A 23879-nucleotide genomic window follows, 5' to 3' on the forward strand; every position below is an offset into this window, starting at 1 on the left:
TGTCTTGAGACATCTAATTCCCTTGAACATGTAGCGCACCCAGAGTGTCAATTTCTTTGCACCATGTGAAGGGAAAAAACCAAAAGATTTTTGTCTCAGCAGACAATCAGACCTCTGATAGGAGCAGGGAAGAATTTAGTGTTTTCCAGAAGAAACCGCTTTCATATATTTCCAGATGACTTCTAAAAGTCAGACAAAAAGCAGGTTTCATTTGACTCATAGGAGCTCAATATTTTGTATTAGACTCTTCCTGCCTGTATGATTGGATATGACACAATCTTTAAACAGGAGTGGAAGCAACTTGCTGCAGCCTGTTCTGTTTTGGCAATGTTCACAGGAAGCAGTTATCTCTGCATTTTAAGCCAGAACTGACCATGTGTTTGCCAGAAAATAAAGTATCAGTAGAAACTAAGTTCACTAAAGTTTTTGTTACTGCCTATACCATTGCTCTGAGTTCTCTGCAACTGGTTATTCACCTTCAGGAACGGAAACAAACTGATGGTACAATCAGTTGTTTTGAGGACTTTTTCCCCCTAGTGGTGAATTGCCTTTCAAACATTTTTACAATTGAAAGTAGATGTGTAGGTGATGTGTAGTGATGTTTACTCCTTGGTAAAATAAATGAGTTTCGAATTTAAAGTGGAAAGAAAGGAAGAGGCACATACAATTACATCTTAGCAGGTTAAGGGTGAAGTTTTCAGTTATGAATCTCCTTCAGTAATAAACGATGGATATAATAATTTAATACTCACGACTGTGTGTAGTTAACTTCTCAACTAGGAGAGGAGGAGTTACAAAGACAAACGCATTTCTGTATGTGATTTTTGTAAAGCACTTGCTGGCTGTGTCAATGCAGGAAATGTTGGGAGATTAACATTTGGTCAAGGAACAAGAATTGTTATAAATCCAAGTAAGTGAGAAGTGAAGAATTTCATGACCTTCTGCTTCCAAAGTTCAGATTCTCATATCAACCCCGTTTTACTAATGATACTTTTGTGTGCTTTTCTTTTTCTTTTTCTTTTTTTTTAAATAAGTGTATTTAATTTGCTTGAAAGTTTAGGAAATCTTGTCTCTGTTCTGGTGAGGATCCATAAGACTGAAAAACCTTTCAATATTGATTTTATTTTCTTTTTATGCCAACTCTCCATCCTCCCAAATATTCTGTGTTACAAGGCCAGTGGTGTGGAATGATCAAAGCTTGTTTATTCTTTTAAAACGAGTGTGTTGGCATAATAATGGTTTCAGAGAAGTGTTGTGATGATGAATACTATCCTCTTTTTGTATCCATGCTTCATCAGCTTAAATGGAAGAAAAGCCCTAGTGAAATGTAAAACCTGTGTGCTTTTACAGACGGGGAAATATGTACTAACAAGGACAGGAAAGTGTTACTTGTTGCCATTTGTGATAAGATTTGGTTTAGCAAACATTTAACCAACATAAGTAAATTTCTGTGGGTACAGTCATCAGGACAGAAAGACATTTTGCTTTATACTGGCTCCTAAAGGTTTTGGAAAGGTGTAATCCAGCGGTGATGTGGAATCTGTTACATTCTTCCTGTCATGATTTACATAAAGCCCCTTGTCACAGTGTGGCTGCTGGTTATGGAAAGTTCACTTTTGGTGGAGGAACTCGCCTGTTTGTGCTTCCCAGTAAGTCTTCCAGTAAAAGCTGTGATCTCAGACCATAGTGTGCACATCTTGAATCCAGTGAGAGTCCATTCAGTGCAAGCCCTTTGTCCTCAGCAGAGTTGCATGTAGAAGTGTGCTTTGGTCACAGAGGTGTTCTCCCAGAGCATGTACACACTCATCAGATGAATTTGGATTCATTCTAGAAGTGTGCAACAGGATAAATCAGATAAGCTAACTTCAAAGATCAGTTAAATTCTGTTCTGCCCTTGCAATTTCAGTGAGGTATTTTATAATGGAGATAGTTTTGTATTCAAACCGTTCAGAGTTTTAATTTCTGGGCATTGGAATAAAGTGCATAGACTTTTCCAGGGGCTGTGAGACAAGCAGCTACTTATTTCTGATCTACTTTGAGACAATAGCAGTGCCAGATCAAAACTGCTGCATTGTCTGTGCAAGATGAGCAATTAACAAGTAATTGGAAGTTTAATGGGCTTCATTTTTAGGCTTAGATACTCAAGCTACTTAAGATATTATCTTGTTCTATTAGACTAATTTACATGATTTTCTACTGCATGCCTGTGATAAAATGATTGTTTGTGATGCTGTCGAGAGCCAAGAGAGGAACAGAAATTAGTGAAGTAAAATGAACTTTCTTTTCACTCGGTAGTGAAATGACATTTTGGTTTGCAGTTTTACTTTAAAGGAAATATCTGAGGAGAGAAGGAAGAAAAACAGTTCAGACAACATTTCCCATAATATATTTTTTCTGTATTTGACTGTTTGGGGTTTTTTTTTGTTTTTTCCCCAATTTTATACTATCAAAAGCACAACAGATAATGAGACACTGGGATGCTTCAAGGTTGATTTTTGTACCAGGAGGTAAAAAGCAGTTATTTGCACTGAGGAGAGACAGTTAGTTGTAACACCAAATAAGTGTAGTCTGGTTAACTCAGCTTTTTAAACTATTTGTCTTCATACTGTCGAAGATGTGAGGTTCTGTCTGGATTTGAAGATCAAGTGTGTGTGTGTGAGAGAGAGAGAGAAATTGCAGAATACTTCAGGAGCTTTTATTTCTTTTTCTAGAAGCTAGTTGATGGCCAGAGGACCTGGATTCAGTGGGGCAGGTGATAAAATTTACTGAAGCATATGAAAACACAGTTTGAAGGGCCAGTTTCATTTCCTCTGACTTGAAGCAAAAGGTATCCGAAGTTCTTTCAAAGCTGTTTTGGAAATATACCCAGATCAAGTTATTGGTCCATAATGGCAATCTGTACAGTGCCATTCTTCTTCTGCTGTGACGATGTCAAGTACTGCAGGAATCTTACACTCAATTTTCCTACCCGTGTTATGTAGAGATCAGACTAAATAATCTTAGTAAGTTGTGATTTGTGACAAGAAAGGTATTTCTGTCAGATTCATAGAGGCGGAAAAATGTGGTTCTACTGAATTCTCTGGCAAGTATTTCCGTTTTCCAAAGGACAGCAAATACTTTGGGAGTGAGGAGACAGGAAAATGAGAAAATTGGTAATGAAAAGTGGTATGTAGGAAATGATGGGAGTAAACCCAAAGTTTTCTAAGTTGACACCATAATGTGTAGGTTAGTTCAGCCACAAACTTGACTTGTTCGGGATCCCATTCAAAATGTAGTGAATGATTCATACCCTGGTGAGGTGCAAAAAGGAGGACTGCATGGGGATGAATTAATGATGTCTTCATGATTGCATTTCTAAAAACCTACCATAAACAAGTCATTGCCTAAATATGCGTGGGGCTGCACAGTGTATGCAGTGAACAGCTGAAATATGCATATCTGTCACAGAAGTTCATTAGGAGTATGGTTAGTTATTTGACCTCAAGGGCAGGTTTTCTTTCTCTCCCTTACATTTTAGTCTGCATATAAGATCTGAACTTCCAGTGAGAAAAAAAGCCTTCTAGTTAGGGTGCAAAAATTTTCCTGTCCAAGTAGATTACAGGATGGGAAAGTTTTAACGAGATTTCATGTATATGCCTAGATTGTCTTTTCTGTTGAGTAAGTCTGGGATGGGATCATCTGGGTTTATTCCTGTTCAGAAATCACCACAGATCAGATGTTTGCCTGATTTGTTTTTGCAAAGGAGTTAAATGATGTGTGGCTTCAGGAAGCAGTTACAATAAGTGGCAGTTTGGCAAAGGAACAAGGCTCAGTGTTAAACCAAGTAAGTACATCATAGCACAAAAATATCTTGAGAAATGTTGTAGAACCTGGTGCTGGTAATTGGTAGTACATAATAGTCTTGGGAATGGAATATCCTTCCATTTCTGCTGTGCTGGGGGAGGGAGGGGTGTTAATACTGCATTTACACAAAACATGTAGTACCAATTGTTATTCCATGTAGCAGTCTCTGGCAAGTGAATGAATAGGCAATCATTGCCCTCTGCCAGGGCAGTGGGTTCCATCCTTGTCTGTCATGCATTATTCATTACACCATAAATCTGTTGCTAATGATCATTCTACCTGAGGCTTGTTTGACTCTGGAGGTATTTTTTAAGGTGGTTCAGTTAATGACCTTATTTCTCTCTGCCAAGTTGGCCCATTCTTTCTAACTTCAAAGTATCTGCCATCTGGAGCTAATACAGATTACTTCGTGTCTATCTGCTCTGATCTTTTTATCTAGTACAAAATAAGTAGGGACTAGATTTCCAGCAAAAACAGTGTAAATCAGTATGGAGTGCCAGAGAACTGTGCCAAATCTTTCCCCAGACTACTTAATTGTCTCATTTCTCAAGCTGCTTTGAGCTTCATGTTGTTCCTTGGTAGAAAGAGCCATTGCAGATAGTATAAAAGGATGGACTTGTGCTTTTTACAGTTATTTGTTTTGAAGAGTACTTCAGGGGCTACCCATGTGTGGAATTACATAAGCAAGAAACAGAGAGAGAAGAGGATGTCTCTTCAGAGACTCTGGAAGTACTCATCCTGTTAAAAATAAGATATTTAGATTTAATACACATTAACAGAGTCAGAGGGGCCTGGGTGAGTTCTGTTGCTATTCAATAGTGTACCAGATGTCCTAGCCATATATTCTGACTAGTCAGTTACATCTTCCTCTGCAAAAGTGTTCAGGACCAGGGAGTGAAGTTCTTCTGGTGATGTTTCTCTCTCTTTACCAAGACACAGCTTTGAAAAGAAATATTAAACATGATTTCTGTAGAGAGGTTCTTAAAATACTCCTGGCTATGCAAAAGCAGCTCATGTTCAGGGCACTTCATCTTTCTTGACCTGTGAGATATATTGATATGAAGCCTGCTAGGAGACAGAGAAGAGAGAAACCAGCCTCCATTTTATGGGGATATTTTATAGGCATTTGCACACACAGTTTTATTTCAATGACATGAGTCCTCTGCCACGGAAACTGAAATGTACAGAATGACACAGGAGTTTTTGTAAGAGAGCTTTGGGCTGTGTGTATTCAGGAAATACAGGCAGACTCATCTTTGGAAGAGGAACCACACTGCTGATTAAACCCAGTAGGTATCTCTTTACCAATATGATTAGGAAAGACAGAGTATTTTAGGTCTTTTTTCAAGTCTCTTTTAAAATACAGAGGGAAGAATTTCTAGAACTTCTGTAAAATAAGAAGGAAAGAGAGCCTGGGGAAGAAGGGCACATTCTGAGCAATTTGCTTCTAACTTCTCTGTCTTGTTGATGTGAGTGGAACAGATCAGGAATTGCTATGGTTTTGCTAAAGTCAATGAATGACCTTTGTGTTGTGCAGGCACCTTGAAAGTCAGGATGAATCATACAGGGCAATATATTTGAGATTAGAGCTCATGAATAACCTTTGCTTGTTAAAAGATTAGCTGATTACTTCCTCTTTTGGGACTTAGATTTTGATCTCTTACTGAGTTCATTGTCAACTGAAAACGTTGTCAACAAGAAAAATTGGAGCCTTAAATTGGTTTTCTCTGGGAGTTCCCTTCTGTTTATGTTTTCTTTGCCTCTTTATCTTATGGATCTGGCTCCTTGCTTAGCTTCTGAGACCGACTGTCTGATCTGTCTGAACTCTTTCTTTAGACCATAAGAAATTTTAGAAACAAACATGTTAATGTTTAAAATACTGGTGGAAATTTCATCCCACTTTGATATGTCTAACAGTGTCTTCTGTCTTTTAAAGGCTGAGCATTCTCTTCTTTACAAGTTCTATATAGAGGCTTATTATTGTGAGACAACTGAGCCTTCCTGGAAACTCAGCTTTGAGAGAGGCACAAAACTGATTATGAAATCCGGGATATCTTAAAACAGATAGTTGTTTTACATTATCAATTCAAAGCTGAGGTTCTTCTGTCCTCCTAAATATGGCAAAAAGTGTTCTGCCTAAAACTGTCCAGAAAGCTTCAAATGAGTTGTGCTAACAGGGTAATGGGCTTGATTTTCTACTTCAAGAATTTCAAAACTCTTTCTGTTTGCATTTCTGTTGAAAGATCAGAGGCATGCAACTAGCAAGGTGTTCTAATTTGAAGTCAAGGGTGGCATCTGTTTTTCTTCTTGATCTCTTTTGAAAATGCATATACTTGTCTGCATCAAAAGTTTAGTGTAGTTTTTGTTAGTGGATATGTCACTGTGTGAATCATCATCCAACTGGAAATACACCTTTGGAAGTGGGACACAACTGATAGTGAAAGCAGGTAGGTGGAAATCCTGAAGGAGTAAGACTTGTAAAGCCTAATTCCCCTTTTTGTACAACACCTATGAAAGTTCCATTGTAGTTCTCCTTCCACATGAGGCAAAGCTACCCAGTGGGCTTTCCACCAATTCTCCTTCTGGGCTAGCAGCTCTGCAGCTGTGGGATTACATGCAGCTTATTCCCTCCAAGACAGGTAACAGTCTTCCCAAATAGAATTAGTATCCATAGGTCTAGCAGTGTTCCTGAAGCCACAGGCAGATCACAGGGGTCTTCCCTTCAGCATACAGCTGACTGTGAATAATAACTAGCAATGTCTGGTCAGGATTGGGGAGCTCTGCCAATAATCTGGAAAGGTTTTTGTTAAGAGAGAAGATGCTGTGTGAATGTAGGAGCCAGTGCATATGCACCTGTCTTTGGCTCTGGAACAAGACTCACTGTCAGTCCACGTAAGTCCAACCCAGCTCCTGTGCTTTCTGCTTGATTTGGGGTCTTTCCTGGGGTGCTGGAGAGCAGCAGCGTGGCTGGGTGTTTGGTCATTTCTGTGTGACCATATGTGGTGATGGGCTTTGCTTTAAGGGAATGTGCCAACTTGATCCAAACCAGCCTTTATTGCTCTTATTTTGACTGGGATGGACAGAGTGGCCACACATCTTGTCCCAAAAGTCCCAGCTTCCCTGTAGGAGGCTGTCCTATGGCAGAGGATGCCAGCAGGGTTTGTTCTGCAGTGGGAAGCACTGTCAGTGTTGTGGTGTCCCTCCAAGCCAGGACGTGGCTAGTCAAAGTCTTGGGGAGAGATGCGGCTTCTGAAGGGGCTTGCTGGGCTTTTTGTTATGGAAGGAAATGCTGTGTGATTATGGTTTTGCCAATGACAAGTTGACGTTTGGCTCTGGGACCAGACTGTCCATCCAGCCCAGTGAGTGTGCGGCTTTCTTGTGTGTCCTTTGTCAAAAATCCTTGAGCATCCACCAGACTGGTATGTAAATGTACTTGTTATATCCATGTCACTTTCATAGGGAAAGGAGATTATAGGTGCCACCTCAAGGTGCACTCATGCTTAAAAGTGTTTCCTGGTGGAGGATTTCTGCTGTTTAGAGACATACTCTGAACATTGTGATCTGGATAAAGGCTGGACAGTGAAATGAGGAACCTAGAAATGGAAGTACCGGGAAAATGTGAATCAAATGAAATTGCCCATCACTGACCTGCTCTGCAGAAGTGCTGCAGGTTTCAGTTCAGAGCGAGCATCCTGCTTGCCCAGATGTAGGTGACGAGGCTGCCAGAATAACCCAGCTGGTGGTGTAGCCTGCTAGGAGCTAATCCTCTGGGGTTCTGTCAAGTGCTCTGCTGATGTGACAGTAGCCTCAAAGTCACCTTTGGCTCAGGGACTAAAGTCACAGTCCAGCCAAGTAAACAAGTTAGTGTCTGTGTGTTGTAATTTCACCCAGCAATTTCTCAAAAGCTGTGCAGAAGCACACAGGAGAGGAAAAGTCAACAGAGCTCTCAGAAGAAGATTATGCTGCTGCTAAACTAGAAAACTGAAGGACAAATGTGCTTTTTTCTGTTTTCAACAAGAAACCAAGACCACACCATTTTGTTGCTCTGTCCTGCAAAGTCTCAGTGCCAATGAATGACTGGTATTCTCCAAGCAGCCTGAGAAAGCCATCCCTGAGGTGCTGTCTTTCCTCCTTTCAGTATTGCAATTCCCAAGGGAAAGATCATCTCTGGTCCATAGAATTCATTTGTTTCCTCTCTAAAGGAGACCACAGGAGGTAGCAGAGCAGACTAAGCCTGGAGTTCTTGTTAGGGTGTGTAGCACTGTGCGAATGTCAACACAGGAAAACTCCAGTTTGGGCCAGGGACGAAGCTAAATGTCCTGCCAAGTATGTTTTCTTCCCCTGCTTCTCCTCTTCATGCTGTCTCCTGTGACATTCCTACTTTTAGCCAGATAAAAACCAAAAAGAGAAGTCAGAGGCTTAGGAGAAACACAGAGAATTTGTGTTTCCTGAGCCTTGTCACTGCTGGGCAGAGGTTTGGGGAGAGGTGCTGCTTCTGAAGAGGCTTGCTGGACTTTTTGTTGTGGAAGGAAATGCTGTGTGAATACGACTACAAGCTGATATTTGGCTCTGGGACCAGACTGTCTGTCCAGCCCAGTGAGTGTGCAGCTTGCCTTTGGTCTTCTGCATGTTTTTCTTGCAATAGGAGTGTTTTTATGTTCAGCCTTTAATTTTGCCTTTGCACACCTGAGATGCCTTCTTTCCCGTCACAGGTCTTCACTGTGGTCTTTAGTGAGGCTGTGGTCAGACAGAGGACATCTCAACTTGAGGTCTGCGTGACTTTTTGAACAGTGTCCCCTGTGCCTTGCTGGAAAGGGCCACTTTTTAGGGCTGAGTGAGGAGCTGTGATCATAATCGTGCTTCTTTTTTCTGCATGAAACAAGGAGGCACTCGGGTCATCTCTGTCAGAGCTGAAAGGGGTGACCAGATGCAGCTTCTGTAACTGAAGTGCCAGCCAGCAGTGCCCAACTTTGGGAGGAAGAAGCCAGTGCAAGGAAGATGTGAATGACAGGGTTTTTGTAGTGAAGGCAAACACTGTGTGACTAATTATGGCAACCAACTCATTTTTGGAGGTGGAACTCAGCTCAGGATACATCCCAGTAAGTTTTAAAGCCTTTTTCTGCTGCACTTGTTGGGGCAGGTTTGTGGTCATGAGGAGCATATCTGGAGTTGGACTGGTTCAGTCTGTGGGGCTCTGTGCTCTCCTTGCTCTGGTAGCAGCAGTGCCGTTGATTCAACAAGGCTGTGAAGTTGTCTCTTCCACTTGCTCCAGCCAGCTTCTGCACTCCACCTGTCACATAAGCAGCACACGCTCCTGAACCCTCTTGCTCAGGAACAGCTCCTTTGTGCCATGGCCATCCATGGTGCCTGTGAACACTGGGGTGAGTTACTGTTGGCTGTGTCCAGCAGAGCCTTGGGCAGCTGTTCTTTGCTCTGCTCAAGGAAGATCAGGTTAATAATATTCTTGCTTGCACTAGAATCCTAGCTGTCATCTCTCCTGTAGAAGAGATCCTCAGATTCCTTATTGAGGCTACAGTCACTCCAGCTTCAATTGCCTGGTGTTGGTGGGGAGGAGCAGATCTCTTGCAGATGAGTTGTGTAACTGGGAAGAGAGCTGATGGTTTTTGACAGGGTGTGTAGGACTGTGTGAACACAGGGAACTACCAACTGACAATGGGGACAGGGACACGGCTGTCTGTGAAGCCCAGTGAGTACAACTACTGCCTTGCTTGGGGGTATTTCTTGCTACTCCAAACCTCCCTTTCCACCCCCCGAGCACCTGCCTTTATCTGGTGGGATCAGGGGGCTCCCAGCCCAGAGGGCAGTGGGCTTTCCTGCATCTCTCCTCTGGGTACTGTGGCTCCTGAGCCATGGGGTTACGTGCTGCCTGCTTTCCTATGGGACAGGAGAAGTGTCCTTCTTCTCCTCTTGCTTCTCCTCTTGCTCAGGAGAAGCCCTGGTCCTCAGAAATGGATGTGGCACTCATAGGTCTAAAGATGAGAGTGCCAGGTTGATCCAGTGACCTGTATTGCTCTCAGTCAGCCTGGGATGGACAAAGTGCCCCCACAGCTGCCCCCAGGTGTCCTAACTGCCCTGTGGGGAGACTGTCCTATGGCACTGGATCCCATTGGCTTTGTGCTGTTGTGGGAAGCACAATCACCCTTCTGCTGCCCTTCCTAGCCTTGTCATGACTGGGCAGAGGCTTGGGGAGAGGTGCTGCTTCTGAAGGGGCTTGCTGGGCTTTTTGTTATGGAAGGAAATGCTGTGTGATTATAGCACAAGCTATGGCAAGCCGACATTTGGCTCCGGGACCAGACTGTCTGTCCAGCCCAGTGAGTGTGCAGCTTTCCTGTCTCTTGTTTTTCAAAAGCCCACATTAACTGGAGCTCCCTGTACATGTTCATGTTTTGTGGCTCATGTTACAGATGGGAAGGGGATCACAGGCACTATTTCACGATGCTCTTGTACCTGGAAGTGTTTTCAGGTGGAAGACTTTTGCTATTTAGAGAAACCTGCTATGGACAGAGTGCCCTGGGGTGCTGTTAGTCCAGGAGTGAGCCGGACGAGAGATGTTGTTTTGTGCAATGGTTTGTACACAAAATGTTTTTTTACAATGGTTTGTACAGTCTGGTTTGTACAAGGGGCTGCCAGTACAGCCCAGTTGGTGGTGTAGCCTGCTGGGAGCTAAACCTCTGGGTTTCTGTCAAGTGCTCTGCTGATGTGACAGTAGCCTCAAAGTCACCTTTGGCTCAGGGACTAAAGTCACAGTCCAGCCAAGTAAACAAGTTAGTGTCTGTGTGTTGTAATCTCACCCAGCAATTTCTCAAAAGCTGTGCTCCAGCAAGGGCTCAGGAGAAGCACACAGGAGAGGAAAAGTAAACAGAGCTCTCAGAGAAAGTTTATGCTGTTGCTAAATAAGAAAACCGAATGAGAACTGAGGAGAAACATAGCACAGACTGTTCAGAATAAATTAGAAAACTGATGGCCAGAGTGTGCTTTTCCTGTTTTGCATAAGAAGCCAAGACAAAGCTATTTTGTTGCTCTGTCCTGCAGAGTCTCAGTGCTAGTGAGTGGCTGGTATTCTCCAAGCAGCCTGAGAAAGCCATCCCTGAGATGCTGTCTTTGCTCCTCTCAGTGTTGCAGTTCACAAGGCAAATTCTGTCTCCTGTCCATGGGATTCGTCCCCCTCCTGACAAAAGGAGACTGGAGAGGATGACCCAGGGCTGAGCCTGAGGTTCTTGTAGTAGTATATGGCACTGTGTGACTGTTTACACAGGAAATCTCCAGTTTGGCTCAGGGACGAAGCTACGTGTTCTGCCAAGTACGTTTTATCCTGCTTCTCCACTTTATGCTGTCTCCTCCTGCTGCATTTCTACTTTTAGGTAGATAAAAACCAAAAGGAAAGATCAGAGGCTCAGGACAAAGACCCAGAGGATTTGTGTTTCCTGAGCCTTGTCATGGCTGGGCAGAGGTTTGGGGAGAGGTGCTGCTTCTGAAGGGGCTTGCTGGGCTTTTTGTTATGGGAGGAAACGCTGTGTGACACTGGTGCTGGCTATGGCAAGCTGACGTTTGGCTCCGGGACCAGACTGTCCATCCAGCCCAGTGAGTCTGCAACTTTCTTGTATGTCCTTTGTCAAAAGTCCTTAAGTGTCCACCCTTGTGCCCTGTTAGAGATTTTGTATCTGGGTCATGTTACAGATAGGAATGGAAGACAAAAGCTTTTTCATTCAGTGCAGACAATGTGATGCGTCAGGGGAGTTTCTGAGATGGTGAACATGCAGAAAGTCTACTTGGGTGAGAAGCTCTATCTGAAACAGTTTCAGGGACAGATTTCCCCACATCCTGGGCAGCAGCACTGCCTTTGAGCCTGTTGCACCAGAGAGCTTTGCCTAAGTGTGTTTCACAAGGCCATTGGCAGGGCTGAGTGGGACATTTTTGTCGTTACATGTGTCAGAATGTGTATGAGGTGAAGAAGGTCACTTTTGGAAAGGGAACTGTGCATTCAGTTGGCAGCCTGTAAGTAGCCAATTGCCCTGGAAACTGGGACTGCTTCACTTTTCTCTTCTTCCTTACTGTTTAGCTCGGAAATCTTGGAACTGAACAGTCAAACACAGACATTCCTTGTTTTCTTCCAGGCAACTCCATGTCAAGACTCCAGTTATTCCTGTCTTTAATCAGTGGCTGGTCTGACATTGAGGTGTGATGGTCTCACATCAGCCTTTGAAACCCACAGACACCCACACCTGATGAACTTCCACGGGTTCTGTGCACGTCAGCAGGCTTTTCAGATGCATAGTCTTCCTGATTCTGGACAAGCGTTACCGTGGGTGGGAGTTGTCACTCGTGGGTCTTAAAAATCAGGAAAGGCACAGGGAAACACTTCTCTGAAACGTGCAGGTGTGCTGGACACTCTTTAGCTTGGTGACCAGACTTTCCATCCAGCCCAGTGAGTGTGCAGTTTTCCTACGTCCTTTGCCAAAAGTCCCTGAGTGTCCAGCACCACTTTGTAGATGTTCTTACCATATCCAGGTCACCTTTCATAGGGGAGGGAGAATGTGGGCACTGTGTCATTCAAGGCAGATGATGAAGGGGAGCCTCTGAGACGTTGAAGTGACATGAAATCCCCTCTGGTGTGACCCAGGGCAGAGGCTACAGTCCTTCAACATAGGGTTTGTACCCATAGGTCCAACAGAATCCCACAGACAGATCATGGGGGGTCTTCCCTTCAGCATACAGCTGACTGTGAGTGACAGTCAATAATATCTGGTTGGGATGTGGGTGTCCATCTTTGCTGAGGGTTTGGGAAGGTTTTTGTTAAAAGAGAAAATGCTGTGTGAATGTAGGAGCCAGTGCATATGCACCTGTCTTTGGCTCTGGAACAAGACTCACTGTCAGTCCACGTAAGTCCAACCCAGCTCCTGTGCTTTCTGCTTGATTTGGGGTCTTTCCTGGGGTGCTGGAGAGCAGCAGCGTGGCTGGGTGTTTGGTCATTTCTGTGTGACCATATGTGGTGATGGGCTTTGCTTTAAGGGAATGTGCCAACTTGATCCAAACCAGCCTTTATTGCTCTTATTTTGACTGGGATGGACAGAGTGGCCACACATCTTGTCCCAAAAGTCCCAGCTTCCCTGTAGGAGGCTGTCCTATGGCAGAGGATGCCAGCAGGGTTTGTTCTGCAGTGGGAAGCACTGTCAGTGTTGTGGTGTCCCTCCAAGCCAGGACGTGGCTAGTCAAAGTCTTGGGGAGAGATGCGGCTTCTGAAGGGGCTTGCTGGGCTTTTTGTTACGGAAGGAAATGCTGTGTGATGTTGGCATTGGCTACAACCAGTTGACGTTTGGCTCTGGGACCAGACTGTCCATCCAGCCCAGTGAGTGTGCAGCTTTCTTGTGTGTCCTTTGTCAAAAGCCTAAGAAGACCAAAGCCACCATCCAGATGATTAGGTGGGTTAATGCCTGTATGTTGTAATCTCACACAGCAGTAATGTCCTAAGGCTGTGCTGTGACTTGACAAAAAAAGGGATTGTCTAGCTGAAGTGCATAGCAAGCATTTAAATATTGTAATACTTCTTCAATTGTGAAAATACCCACTTGTAGATGGAAATCTGGACTGATAGGAAAGTGGACTTCATTGTTTACTGTGACCCTAGACTGGGTTCATGTTGCTATTCCCATCCCTTTTTGACATTGCATTGCAAAAATGCTTTGGAGCAGAGATCATAAAGTGTTCCGTGCTAAGGCGTAAGATCTTCCTACCTCTGATACCTGAGCTGACTGTAATCAAATCTAGTTATTCTCATGCATTTGAATGTGAAAAACATATTTGGTCTGGAAATCTGGATGACTGTCAGATCCGTGATTTAATATACCCAAGCCCTCTAACACCCATTGGGGTGTCAGAATGAAGAGCCCATTTTGTAAAGACCTGTCACACACTGATGATACTGGAGAATGGGGAAAACTCATAATGGGGAGTGGAACCAAACTTCTTGTTACCCCAGGTGAGCTGTTTGTTCTCTGAATCAAAGTGCACTGAGTGTAGACAGTATTATGCTGTAGCTTCAGAAATAACCATATAGTGGCCCTATGGAACAATTTGGGACCATTTTAGTATTCCCTGGAAAGGAGTGTTAGGCTTGCTATTTAACCAATGTACACCAGAAAAGTGTCAATCCTGGGGAAAGGAAGAAAGCGAAAAGTCAAAGCAAGTAAGGGAGCTAGAGGAGGAGAGATGTGACAAAAATCTAATGGTCTTCAGTGAGTGGAGCTGGTCTGAATTTGTGAAAGGTGGAGGTGGAAAGGGAATTGCCCTGTGGCTCTTCTTTCTGGTGCAGGGAGGAAGGAGCAGCAGCAGTGGACATGGAGGGAGGATGCCATGCACTGTGAGTGGGTGTGTGGGCAAGGGTGGGATTTCACCGAGGAATGTTATTCAGGGGGATTGGGGTGCCCAGCAATGCACAAAGGTTTTTGCTATGGCAAAAACCACTGTGTCTGTGAATATCAACCAGCTGACGTTTGGACCTGGAACCAGGCTTGTGGTCAAACCAAGTAAGTTTTGTGAGGTTTGGGCCACTGAGTTCTTTGGTGGAAAGATTCAGCCCCCTCAAAGCCAAGGTGAATGTTTGCTGAGAGAGTAGTAAAAGGCAGTTGAGAAGCAGCTGCTGCCCAAAAGCAATCAGAGTGCTCTCTGGGTTGCTGTAGAATCTGCTGGATGTTGTAGAACAGGAGAGATGGTCCACAGAGCAGTGATGTAATTTTACAAGCTTGGAGCATTTCTGTGGAACAAGTATTTAAAAGCTGTGAATGAAGAGGATGGAGTGGCACTTATTAAAAATTGACCAGAAGGATGGAAAGGCTGAGAGAGTTGGAGTTGTTTAACCTGGAGAAGGTTCCGGGGAGACCTTATTGCAGCCTTCCAATACTTAAAGGAAGCTATGAGAAAGACGTGGACAGACTTTTTAGTAGGGTCTCTAGTGACAGTACAAAGGGTAATGGTTTTAAACTAAAAGGGAGCATAATCAGACTAGATTCAAGAAAGAAGCTTTTTACAATGAGGGCAGTGAAGCACTGGAACTGGTTGTCCGGAGAGTTTGTAGATGCCTTGTCCCTGGGCACATTCAAGGCCAAGGTTGGACAGGACTCTGAGAAATATGATCGACATGAAGATGTCCCTACTTACTACTGAGGAGTTGCACTAGATGGTCTTTAAAAATCCCTCCCGATCCAAATCATTCTATGATTCCCTGACTTAGAAAACATGCACTGATGGTGATTATCATCATTTTTAGCTGGTCTTTGCTTGTAGCACAATCCCACCAAGGAACAGAGTATTTATAGCCTTTGTAATATTAGTATTGGTTTGTCTGATGTACAGATACTGCATTATCCACAAGTATTGCAAGTGGATTCTGTTCACAACTGGGACTCAAATCCAGATTTGCTGAGCTGTTGCAGCTGCAAGGCTGTGCTTAATGCTTAGTCCTGCTATTGCATAGCTAAGTAACAGTACAGGAATCCTGAAGGAATAAACCTTGAATAGAGTTGGATTCTCTTTGCCTGTGAAGCTTTAAGATCCAGATAGAGTCACAATGTGCTACTGAAACCTGTAACTGAGGTCAAAGGGGTTCTTGCGAAGTTTTCCTGGGCTGTGTGAATTATGGGGTAGAGGAGGGCACAAGCTGACATTAGGAAAAGGAACCTTTCTGGTCATCAAGCCAAGTGGGTGGTAAACGGTGAAACATTCAGGGATGGCCCCAACTCATGGCACAGTGAACAAGGATTCTGGATGATGTTACAGACAGAAAAGCAGACTGTTCCTAGTACTACCCCAGAAGGTGTAAAACATGATTGTGAACAGTGAATGGATGAACATGTCAACATTTGATCTCCCTGTTTCTGCAGTTTTCTAGTAGATTTCTTTGGTACTTCAATTATGACTTAAACCAGTGTGTTTCATTGTTGTTCCCTTGTTTCATCATTCTACTCTGGAATGTCTGTGATCTGGTTCTCAGTGTGCACTGAGAAAACCTGTCTACCTTTTTGTAGAGGTTGACACCAGTGTGATAATCAGGGATATGGGGAACTCACATTTGGAACTGGAACTCAACTTCTTGTTACTCCAAGTAAGTTTGAGCTTTTTGTTTCATATTAACCCCAGACTGGCAACTCATTTGTTCATTGGGTAGATGGACTAGGGACTTCCATGGAAGCGTGTTCCAACTTCATTTTTGTCTCTCTAGACCAAAACTCAGTTGAAATACAGATGCTGTCTTGGAGTTCGGAGAATGCTTGTCTATGGTGTGGCAGTTACCCACTGCAGGCAGGAACAGCTAGAGGAGATGCTATCGTCCACACAACTTCAATAGCCATGGAATGGTGCAGTGGCACAAACAATGCTAAAAGCAGTTCACACACAGCTGAGTATAAGATACAAGAGTGTAGCACTTTTGTAGTTTCTGGCTATGAGAGGTTTCAGACTTGATTTTTGCATCTTCAAAAGACTATCTAGAGGTTACTGTGAGTAACGGCTTAGAGATTAGAATTTCTAACTCAGCCTAGAAGAGTAAGTCATGCTTTTTTGTTTTTAAAATCCAAAGCTAAAGTTCCCACTCCATAGCAGTCAGGAACTAGAAAAAACTGTATTTGGAAGGAATTGTTTTTGTTTTGGTACTAGACAACTATTTAGTCCATTGGATACTTGATTTCTCCTCACATACTGGGTATTTTCCTTTGTTAGAAGGAAGTTAGTTAGGAGTTTTGGTTCAGCTGGAAATCTTCCCCTTTAAATGTTTGTGAGAAAGATCTCGGATGCATTTGGTAGTTTGAGTTTTCTAAGTGTAATTACAGAGGCAATGACAAACACTTTTTTGGGATGGTGACCAGAATTATGCCTGAACCCCGTAAGTGAAGCAGCATACTCATGTTTGCAAACACCAAGTCTCTGCACGGAAACTTTGTCCTTTAGATAACTTGGCCGATCCTGGAGTAGGACCTGGCTTCTTTTATCTGAGCATCTCCAGACAGGAGCACTGGAGGTCTGGAAAAGGGTTCAGGTACTAGATGTGGACATCTAGTCTTGCTCTAGACATTCCGGCACTCATGCAGGGCTGGTAGATTTCACAAAAGACCTGTGGTAGACCTTTTGGAACTTCCATTGCAGGACAGCCAGTAATCATCACTAAAGTTCTTGTTAGGTCAACAGAGTTGCTTCCATGGGGTCAAGATTAGCCTGTGTGAGTGTGTGGGGGGTTTGCATTTCCTCTGAGTTGAGCACTAGCTTCAGACTGACTCGAGCTGTGGAATATGGTTTAGGGATATGGTTTAGTTTAGTGATGGGCTTGGCAGTGTGAGGTGAGTGGTTGGACTCATTGATCTTAAAGGTCTTTTCCAACCATTATGATTATATGATAACATAATGTCTCAGGCTGAAGAATGGCAAGAGGATTGAATACCTCTATTACACTAATTCCAGTCTGACCAGAGGTTGGAAGAGTTTGCTTTGGACAGCATTCTGTATAATATAAACTGTGTTAAACTAGTTCAGAATTTCTACTGTACATTGTCTTGTGGAGGGGGAAAAAGGCACAGGTCTGTTAGAACAGGCTTCTGCTGTACCCTCTCTGAAATCAACCTCTAGAAATGGCTTTCTCTGTAGTCTGGTCAGCAATAGCATCCAATAGCTCCTATTCTTCCACCTTGAAGATATCCTTCAGTAGAAATGAAATTGATCAGGGTAGACAGTATCATATTTTTACTTCTCAATCTCTCCTGCAAATACACATTCTAAATATCAATACAGCACCACCAGCTCATTAAGACAGAATAACAGGAAACATAGGTCACAGTGCTGTGGTTATCATAGCTGGTATTTTACCAAGGCTGCTATCTGCAGACTTTCATAACAGTATGTAAATGTGCAAAGGAGCTTATCAGGAAAGACTCCAGTACCAGACCACTACTCTGAGCAAGAGTGAGAAATTAGTGTTGTGCAAAGCAGCTGCTGCTGAAGCTGCCTGCAAAAAACCAAACAGACTTATTTTTTTTCTGCTCAAGATAAAGGCATTGCACAGATTGAAAAGGAGAAAAACACCCTGATTGGGAGAGAGGTAGATATGTAGCTCTTCAGAAAGCATAGTACTCACTATGAGAAGCAGAACAGCTTGATCAATTCCTCCTCCTCTCTTTCATGTCCATGTACTCCATGACACTGATATACCCTAGTTCATTTGTTCTTTACACAGAGATCTACCATCAAGCCTTTTATCTGCTCTCGTCTTCCCCTCTCAGAAACAATCCCTGGAACCTATTTCCAAAAACTAGGAGTATGGGGAATGGGGTCAAGGGAGTCAGAACACACATCAGATCATATCTTCATTGTTGGGAAAGAGACTCTTATCAAAGCCAGGGCAAAGCTGGAGAAGATGAACTGACATCCAGAAGGGCCAGAGAACGAATCATTAGGCATTATGGATTAGTATTTTCTGAGATCATACTAATAAATAGGAAAAGAGCAGTTTCTCTAAGGTGCTGACAATTAGCAATTGGACAGATTATCTCAGTGCTAGAACTACAGTTCTACATTTGCATAAGATTTTGGGAGAGCTTCTAAAAGACAAGATTTAGTCCAAACTTCCCCCATAGGAAGAAACTAAAACTCCTTCATCTGGGAGCTAAGTTGTCTTCAGTGTTTCTACAATTTTTATCAGTGTGGTGCAAGAATAGGAACAAAGCAAATATTAATCTAAACTCTCAATCCTACACAATAACACTTTGCCAGTTCAGAAATGTTGAACCAAAGCTCCAGTTCAAACCAGCAATTGTGAAGTCCAGTGGAAAACGCAGCCAGAGAGCCCCAGATCTGCATCTGGGCTACAATGTATGTTTAGTGATATTTCATCTGGTCATTATGAGAGTACTGCAATGCCCGTAACAGTTTACCATTACGTATGAAAAGATTAATTCAAAGAATCAGGCTTCAGGAGCTGGAAAATATGAAATGTGTGCTTAGAGCACAAGCTTACACAGATAAACATCAAAAAAAAAATAGTTTAACCACAGGTAGCATTTTTATGTGTAGAAAATCCTCATGTGACTGCCTTGCTAGCAGAATTTGAAGCAAGAAAACAGAAATAAACCCCAGGTGTTTTATATCTGCAGCTTTTAGTTCTCTGAACCCCTATGAAGGGGTGAAATTTGGTTAAAAAAATCTTAAATTGCTCTGTGAGGTGGTGGAACATAATGAAACAGTAATCTATTTAATCTTCATTTCTTGAATGCAACTGTGTATTCCTACTTTGCAGTGTGTTTCCTACCTTTCTCCCATAGAAACACAATTATCTGGAATGGGGATAAATGTGGATTTGACTCGGCAGTTATTTTGCTGATCCTCAGAACAGGCAGAGGAACTGGGATTTTGAGTGTCAGCGGTGGATTTGACTACACAATTTGCAGAAAAGAGAGTGTCCTCAGTTCTCTCCAGACGCATCTTGTAGCAGTGAAGCAAGAAGAGAGTGCTCCCCAGCCTGTTGAGCACATTCCTGAGCACCCAGGCCAAGATCCAAAACGAAGCCCAGGCTGACAGGCAGAGTTGAATGAGTGGTTACAGAGGAATGACATCTAGGGTGTGGATGCTGACATTGAGTATCTTTTGAGATGTTCTAGGGATCCTGCCTGACCACTCTCTGTGTCTCCCACAAAACATAAGTCAACATGTCACGTAGTTCCAGCACTGTCTGCTTTGGATGCCTTGGTTCTCTAAAGTTGTCTTAGTACAAGATCCTTGTGATGAGGCAACTTCCTGCTGGAATAACAGAAAAACTGCTATACCTAAGCACCTGCATATTGAGACAGACGGAGCTATGACTGTCCACTCTTATCTAATGTCTCTCTTTTTTATTTACAGATGTTACTCCATCTCCTTCAGCCTACAGGCTGGTCTCTGAAGATGATGAGGAATTGGAAATGTGCCTTATCACAGATTACGCTCCTGGAGAGATTGTCTTTGACTCAGATAAGCAGACAAATGCTATTGTGGAGGTGACAACACCAGACAATGAGCAAGAAGCAAGCTATCTATCAACCTACTGGGCCAAGAAAGATGAAATGCAATGTAGTGCAAGTCTCACAAGCTTTGAAAAGCTGCAAGGCGAGGATCCTGAAAGTGGTAATGGCGTTGTTGGATGATTTTAGAGGGCTAGAGGTACTCTGTTCTCTGTTCATTTAGAATAAGTAGGATTTGTTCACATCTCCCAACCCTACAAGGCATGATAAATTATGCTCCCAGACTCCAGAGTAACGTTGCCTTGTTGCCTCCGTTTTCTTTTGCCTTCCTACTTGATGGAAACGTGATCAAGGGTCAGTAAACTGGTGCAGTCACAGCAGAGAGACCTTAAGATCACACTGTGGGGGATATAAATCTTGAAATTTCTTTTTCCATGGTGACGCTACAGTTTAGTCAATTCATATTTTATGCTTGTCCTGAAAACAGCAGAGAATGAGTATTTATGGGAGGGTTTACTGGCCAGAAACTCTAATCCAGCCCTTATAAGTAGAGATCTTGGTGAATTTCTGAAGTAGTACATTTCTGTTAATTAGGTTTATTGTTACTATCTGCAGGTGCCAGCCTTGTCTGTATTACAGGGATGTCTCTACACTTCAGGACAGGTATGTACACAGCATATTGGGAGTGAAGCTTGGCCTGATTAAAGGAAGTATCTTCCCAAGTTTTTGCTAAAGTTCCAACAACAGAATTCCTGATGGAAAAAGAAGCTCAGGCTGGAGGTTTCCAGAGGGCCCAGAGGCTTTAAGCATCAGGGCTGAAAGTCATTGGGTTGATGCAGTCTTCTATATCTAAGCTGATAATTTTATGTGACCAGTGTAGACAGTGCCTACATGCTCTTGTTTGGAGCAGTGAAATAACTACTCCCCATCACATGATGATTTAAGATACTCATATGAGTCACCCTTACTGGATGTTTGTCCACATTTCAGACTTCAAAAGGGCTGTTTTTCATTTCTGTGTGCACAAACACCTAGTGATCCAAAAGATAAGCTGGTGGTTTCTGTGCTCAGAAGCAGGGTTGCACTAAAGATACAGTGCATCTGAGTAAGCTTTGCTGCAGCTCAGGGCTGTGGGAGTACACCAGCCAGTGCTGGAGCCCAAGCAGCTGCAGCTCCTGCTCATTCAAAGGAGCTGAGCCCGCCTCTGCACTTGCCGTGTTTGCAGGGTATCTGCACTTTGGCAAACATGCAGCCTTGCTGAAAATTAGAGTTAAACAGGTGTTTCCAAAACACCATCTCAGAAAAACTGTCTTCAGTAAACTTGACTGATTTGATCAGTCATTTCAGAGACAGATTTTCAAAGTTAAACATAATATGACTTTTTGATGACAGCTCCCTGCTTCCCCAATACAGATGTATCCATTTCAAATGAAAATGGTTTCTAAGTTAAGATTACTACAAAATCCAAATAGACTTTGTGTTCTTTCTATAAAATGTAACTTGTTTTCCCTCTGCCTATATTAAAGAATTCTAGAGAGAGGAAGGAGAGACACCTCCAGCATCCTGGGTTCAGGATACACTGTATTTAAAAGTAGCTAGAAGATTGTCAGACATATATTGGATAATTGTTATCGAATGAAAACTCAACCCTTGAACATCAACTGGAAGAAATGAGTTTCTCAGTGAAACGGTCCTGCCCACTGTCTCATTAGCTGCCCTACCTGCTAACTCAATCTCACAGACTTCATTAACAGTTGGTTTTGGGTCTATTTGGAAGTGAGAATGTCTCAGTGCTCTTGTGACTTTTGTTCTCTATTACCTTTACAGATGAAAACCTGAACATGCTGTCATTATCACAGCTGTGCCTGAAAATCATTTTAATGAAAGTAATAATTTTTAATGTGGTGATGACAATGCTCATGTGGAAAAAAAAGTGAGTATGCATGGGAGGTGGTAAGGCCTCTGACAGAAAACTTCTGCATCACTCATTAGCTATATCTGTTCCCTCTCTCTGTAATTACTGTTTGTTCAATCTGTCCATATAACGTTTGTCTAAAATCTCTCTGTTCCTTTGGCCACATCATTGTTTTTGGCCACTCCTCCAATCTATTTACTATTCCTTGTCTACATGCAAATTAAGTTGTTTTTTTTTAAATTCTTTCTAGACATCTCTCCCTTGTATATCTACATCCATCCTTCCCTTGTCTGTGTGTTTATCCATCAAGTTCCTCTCCTGACCAGTCCCCAGCTGAGAAAGTTTGATGCTTATTGACTTTTAAGATCTCAGACTTGATCTATTAGTTTTTGCCCAGCATCTCTCTCTCCTCTTTCTATTGCCTGGACACTTCAGGTCTACAATTGAGCAGCTGTGACTGTGTTCCAAATAACAATTCAACATCTCCCTTTTTTTTTTTTTTTTTTTTTTGAATAGAAATGAAAGTTACCAGATGCTGCAGTCTTGAAGTGCCAAAAAAATCTGCTGAGGACTCTTTAGCAGAGCATCATGTGCAAGAGGGAACACAGGCATTCCTGCTGCAAGGGATATCACTTGCTCTTTCTGTGTTTTATGCCAGCAGTTAGTCTGAATTGCTTTATTTGCATTGTTACATAGATACTTAAAAATACACTTAAAACTTTCATGGTTCTTCCAACCTATACGCCTGATTCATTTAGCATGACAGTGCCTGTTTTTTTGCACGAGCCATACTTTGCTACAAATTGCCAAACGCCACTATTGCTTGCATTAAAATGACACACAATTTCTGCTTGAGGCAGTGTTGTTTGTTGAAACCCGCAAGTGAAATATCAGTGTGATTTGTTCATATTTGGAAGCTTTTAGGTATGCACATCTCGGTGTCTGTGGGAGGGCATTCTATTTCCCTGATGAACTTACTCAGGGTGCTGGGCATCATGTCTTGCTACCTTTTGCTAAATCAGAGCAAGCTATCTCTTCTTTTTTTCCCTTCTAAAAGAAGTCCTGAATTCAGCGACCTTCTCATTAACACAGAAGAAAGTCTTCCAGTATTTTTATTAAAGTCAGTCTGGCCTTAACATTTTCTGAGTTTAAACCAGCTTAAGATTTGGCTTTGCAATTAGTCAAAATACAAATCACTTCTTTTTGCTCAGTTCTAACAATGTTAGATCTCCCAATTTCTTTTTAAAATCAGTGCATAAAATAATACTGAAATATTCCCCTGTCCCCGTGTGTGCTACTTGCACCTGACACTTGCATGCTGCTAACTCTTGAATGGGACTGGCAACAACACTGATATCTTGGCATTTCTTTGGGTCTTTGGCCACTATTAAACAATGATTCCTGATAAAAAAGAGGAAACTTGTCTTTTATAAAACAGTAAAATACATCTGGTTCACAGTGAGAAGAGCAGTAAGTGCCTGGGTTCCTGAAGATGGATGTCTACTGCTATGGGGAACAGAGGCACCTGAAGGGTCCTGCCTCTGAATATCCCAACACCCAAGCGTCGCAGGAGAACAAGGTACCTGCTGTGTATTATGACAGCAGCCAACTGGCCTGTGCCTCCAGGTTCAGTCTGTCACTGGCAAAGCTGGAAAGGAAATTTTCTCCTTTTGGCCCTGCTTCTGCAGGGTTGAACTGGATGATCTCTGAAGGTCCCTTCCAACTCCTACCATTCTATGATTTCTATGATTTCTCCATCTTCTGAAGCACCAGAGATTCCCCTTGAGGGAGAAATGAGAAGGGTGCTCTCGAAGAAAGACACCCTCCCTGCAAAGCTTGAACCTTGCTTGAGCCTTACACCAGTGCCTCAGGTGTCAGACTGGATGACCTCACCAGACTGGATGGTTTCCCCTTACGGGTTATTTCTCATCCTGATGGATTCATGGCCATTCCTAGAACTCTTGAGTTGGGAAAGACTCAAGCTTGAAATGCTTTTAGCCAAAAGCCTTGGTGCTTCATGTGGGAGAGGGCCCCTGTGTGCAGACCATGCCAGCATCCCTGCCACAGGGTCTGACTCTATGGCACTGAGCAGCAGCACAAGAAACATTCCCTAGTGTGCTGCCATG

At 42.9% G+C, this 23879-nt stretch overlaps 1 protein-coding gene across 1 annotated transcript in view; it reads left to right on the top strand.

The window, feature by feature from the left end:
- Nucleotides 1-23165, top strand: part of LOC133628594 (M1-specific T cell receptor alpha chain-like) — a 50088-nt gene extending 26923 nt beyond the window's left edge. The window contains exons 3-7 of the mRNA XM_062016981.1: nucleotides 11370-11445; nucleotides 19741-20001; nucleotides 20454-20501; nucleotides 21666-21771; nucleotides 22270-23165. Of these exons, the coding sequence (XP_061872965.1) occupies nucleotides 11370-11445; nucleotides 19741-20001; nucleotides 20454-20501; nucleotides 21666-21771; nucleotides 22270-22300 (522 nt within the window). The 3' untranslated portion in view covers nucleotides 22301-23165. The remainder of the gene's footprint in view (nucleotides 1-11369; nucleotides 11446-19740; nucleotides 20002-20453; nucleotides 20502-21665; nucleotides 21772-22269) is intronic.
- The last annotated feature ends 714 nt before the right edge of the window (nucleotides 23166-23879 follow it).

The sequence above is a fragment of the Colius striatus genome, chromosome W (assembly GCF_028858725.1).
Source record: "Colius striatus isolate bColStr4 chromosome W, bColStr4.1.hap1, whole genome shotgun sequence".
NCBI classification, from domain to species: domain Eukaryota; kingdom Metazoa; phylum Chordata; class Aves; order Coliiformes; family Coliidae; genus Colius; species Colius striatus.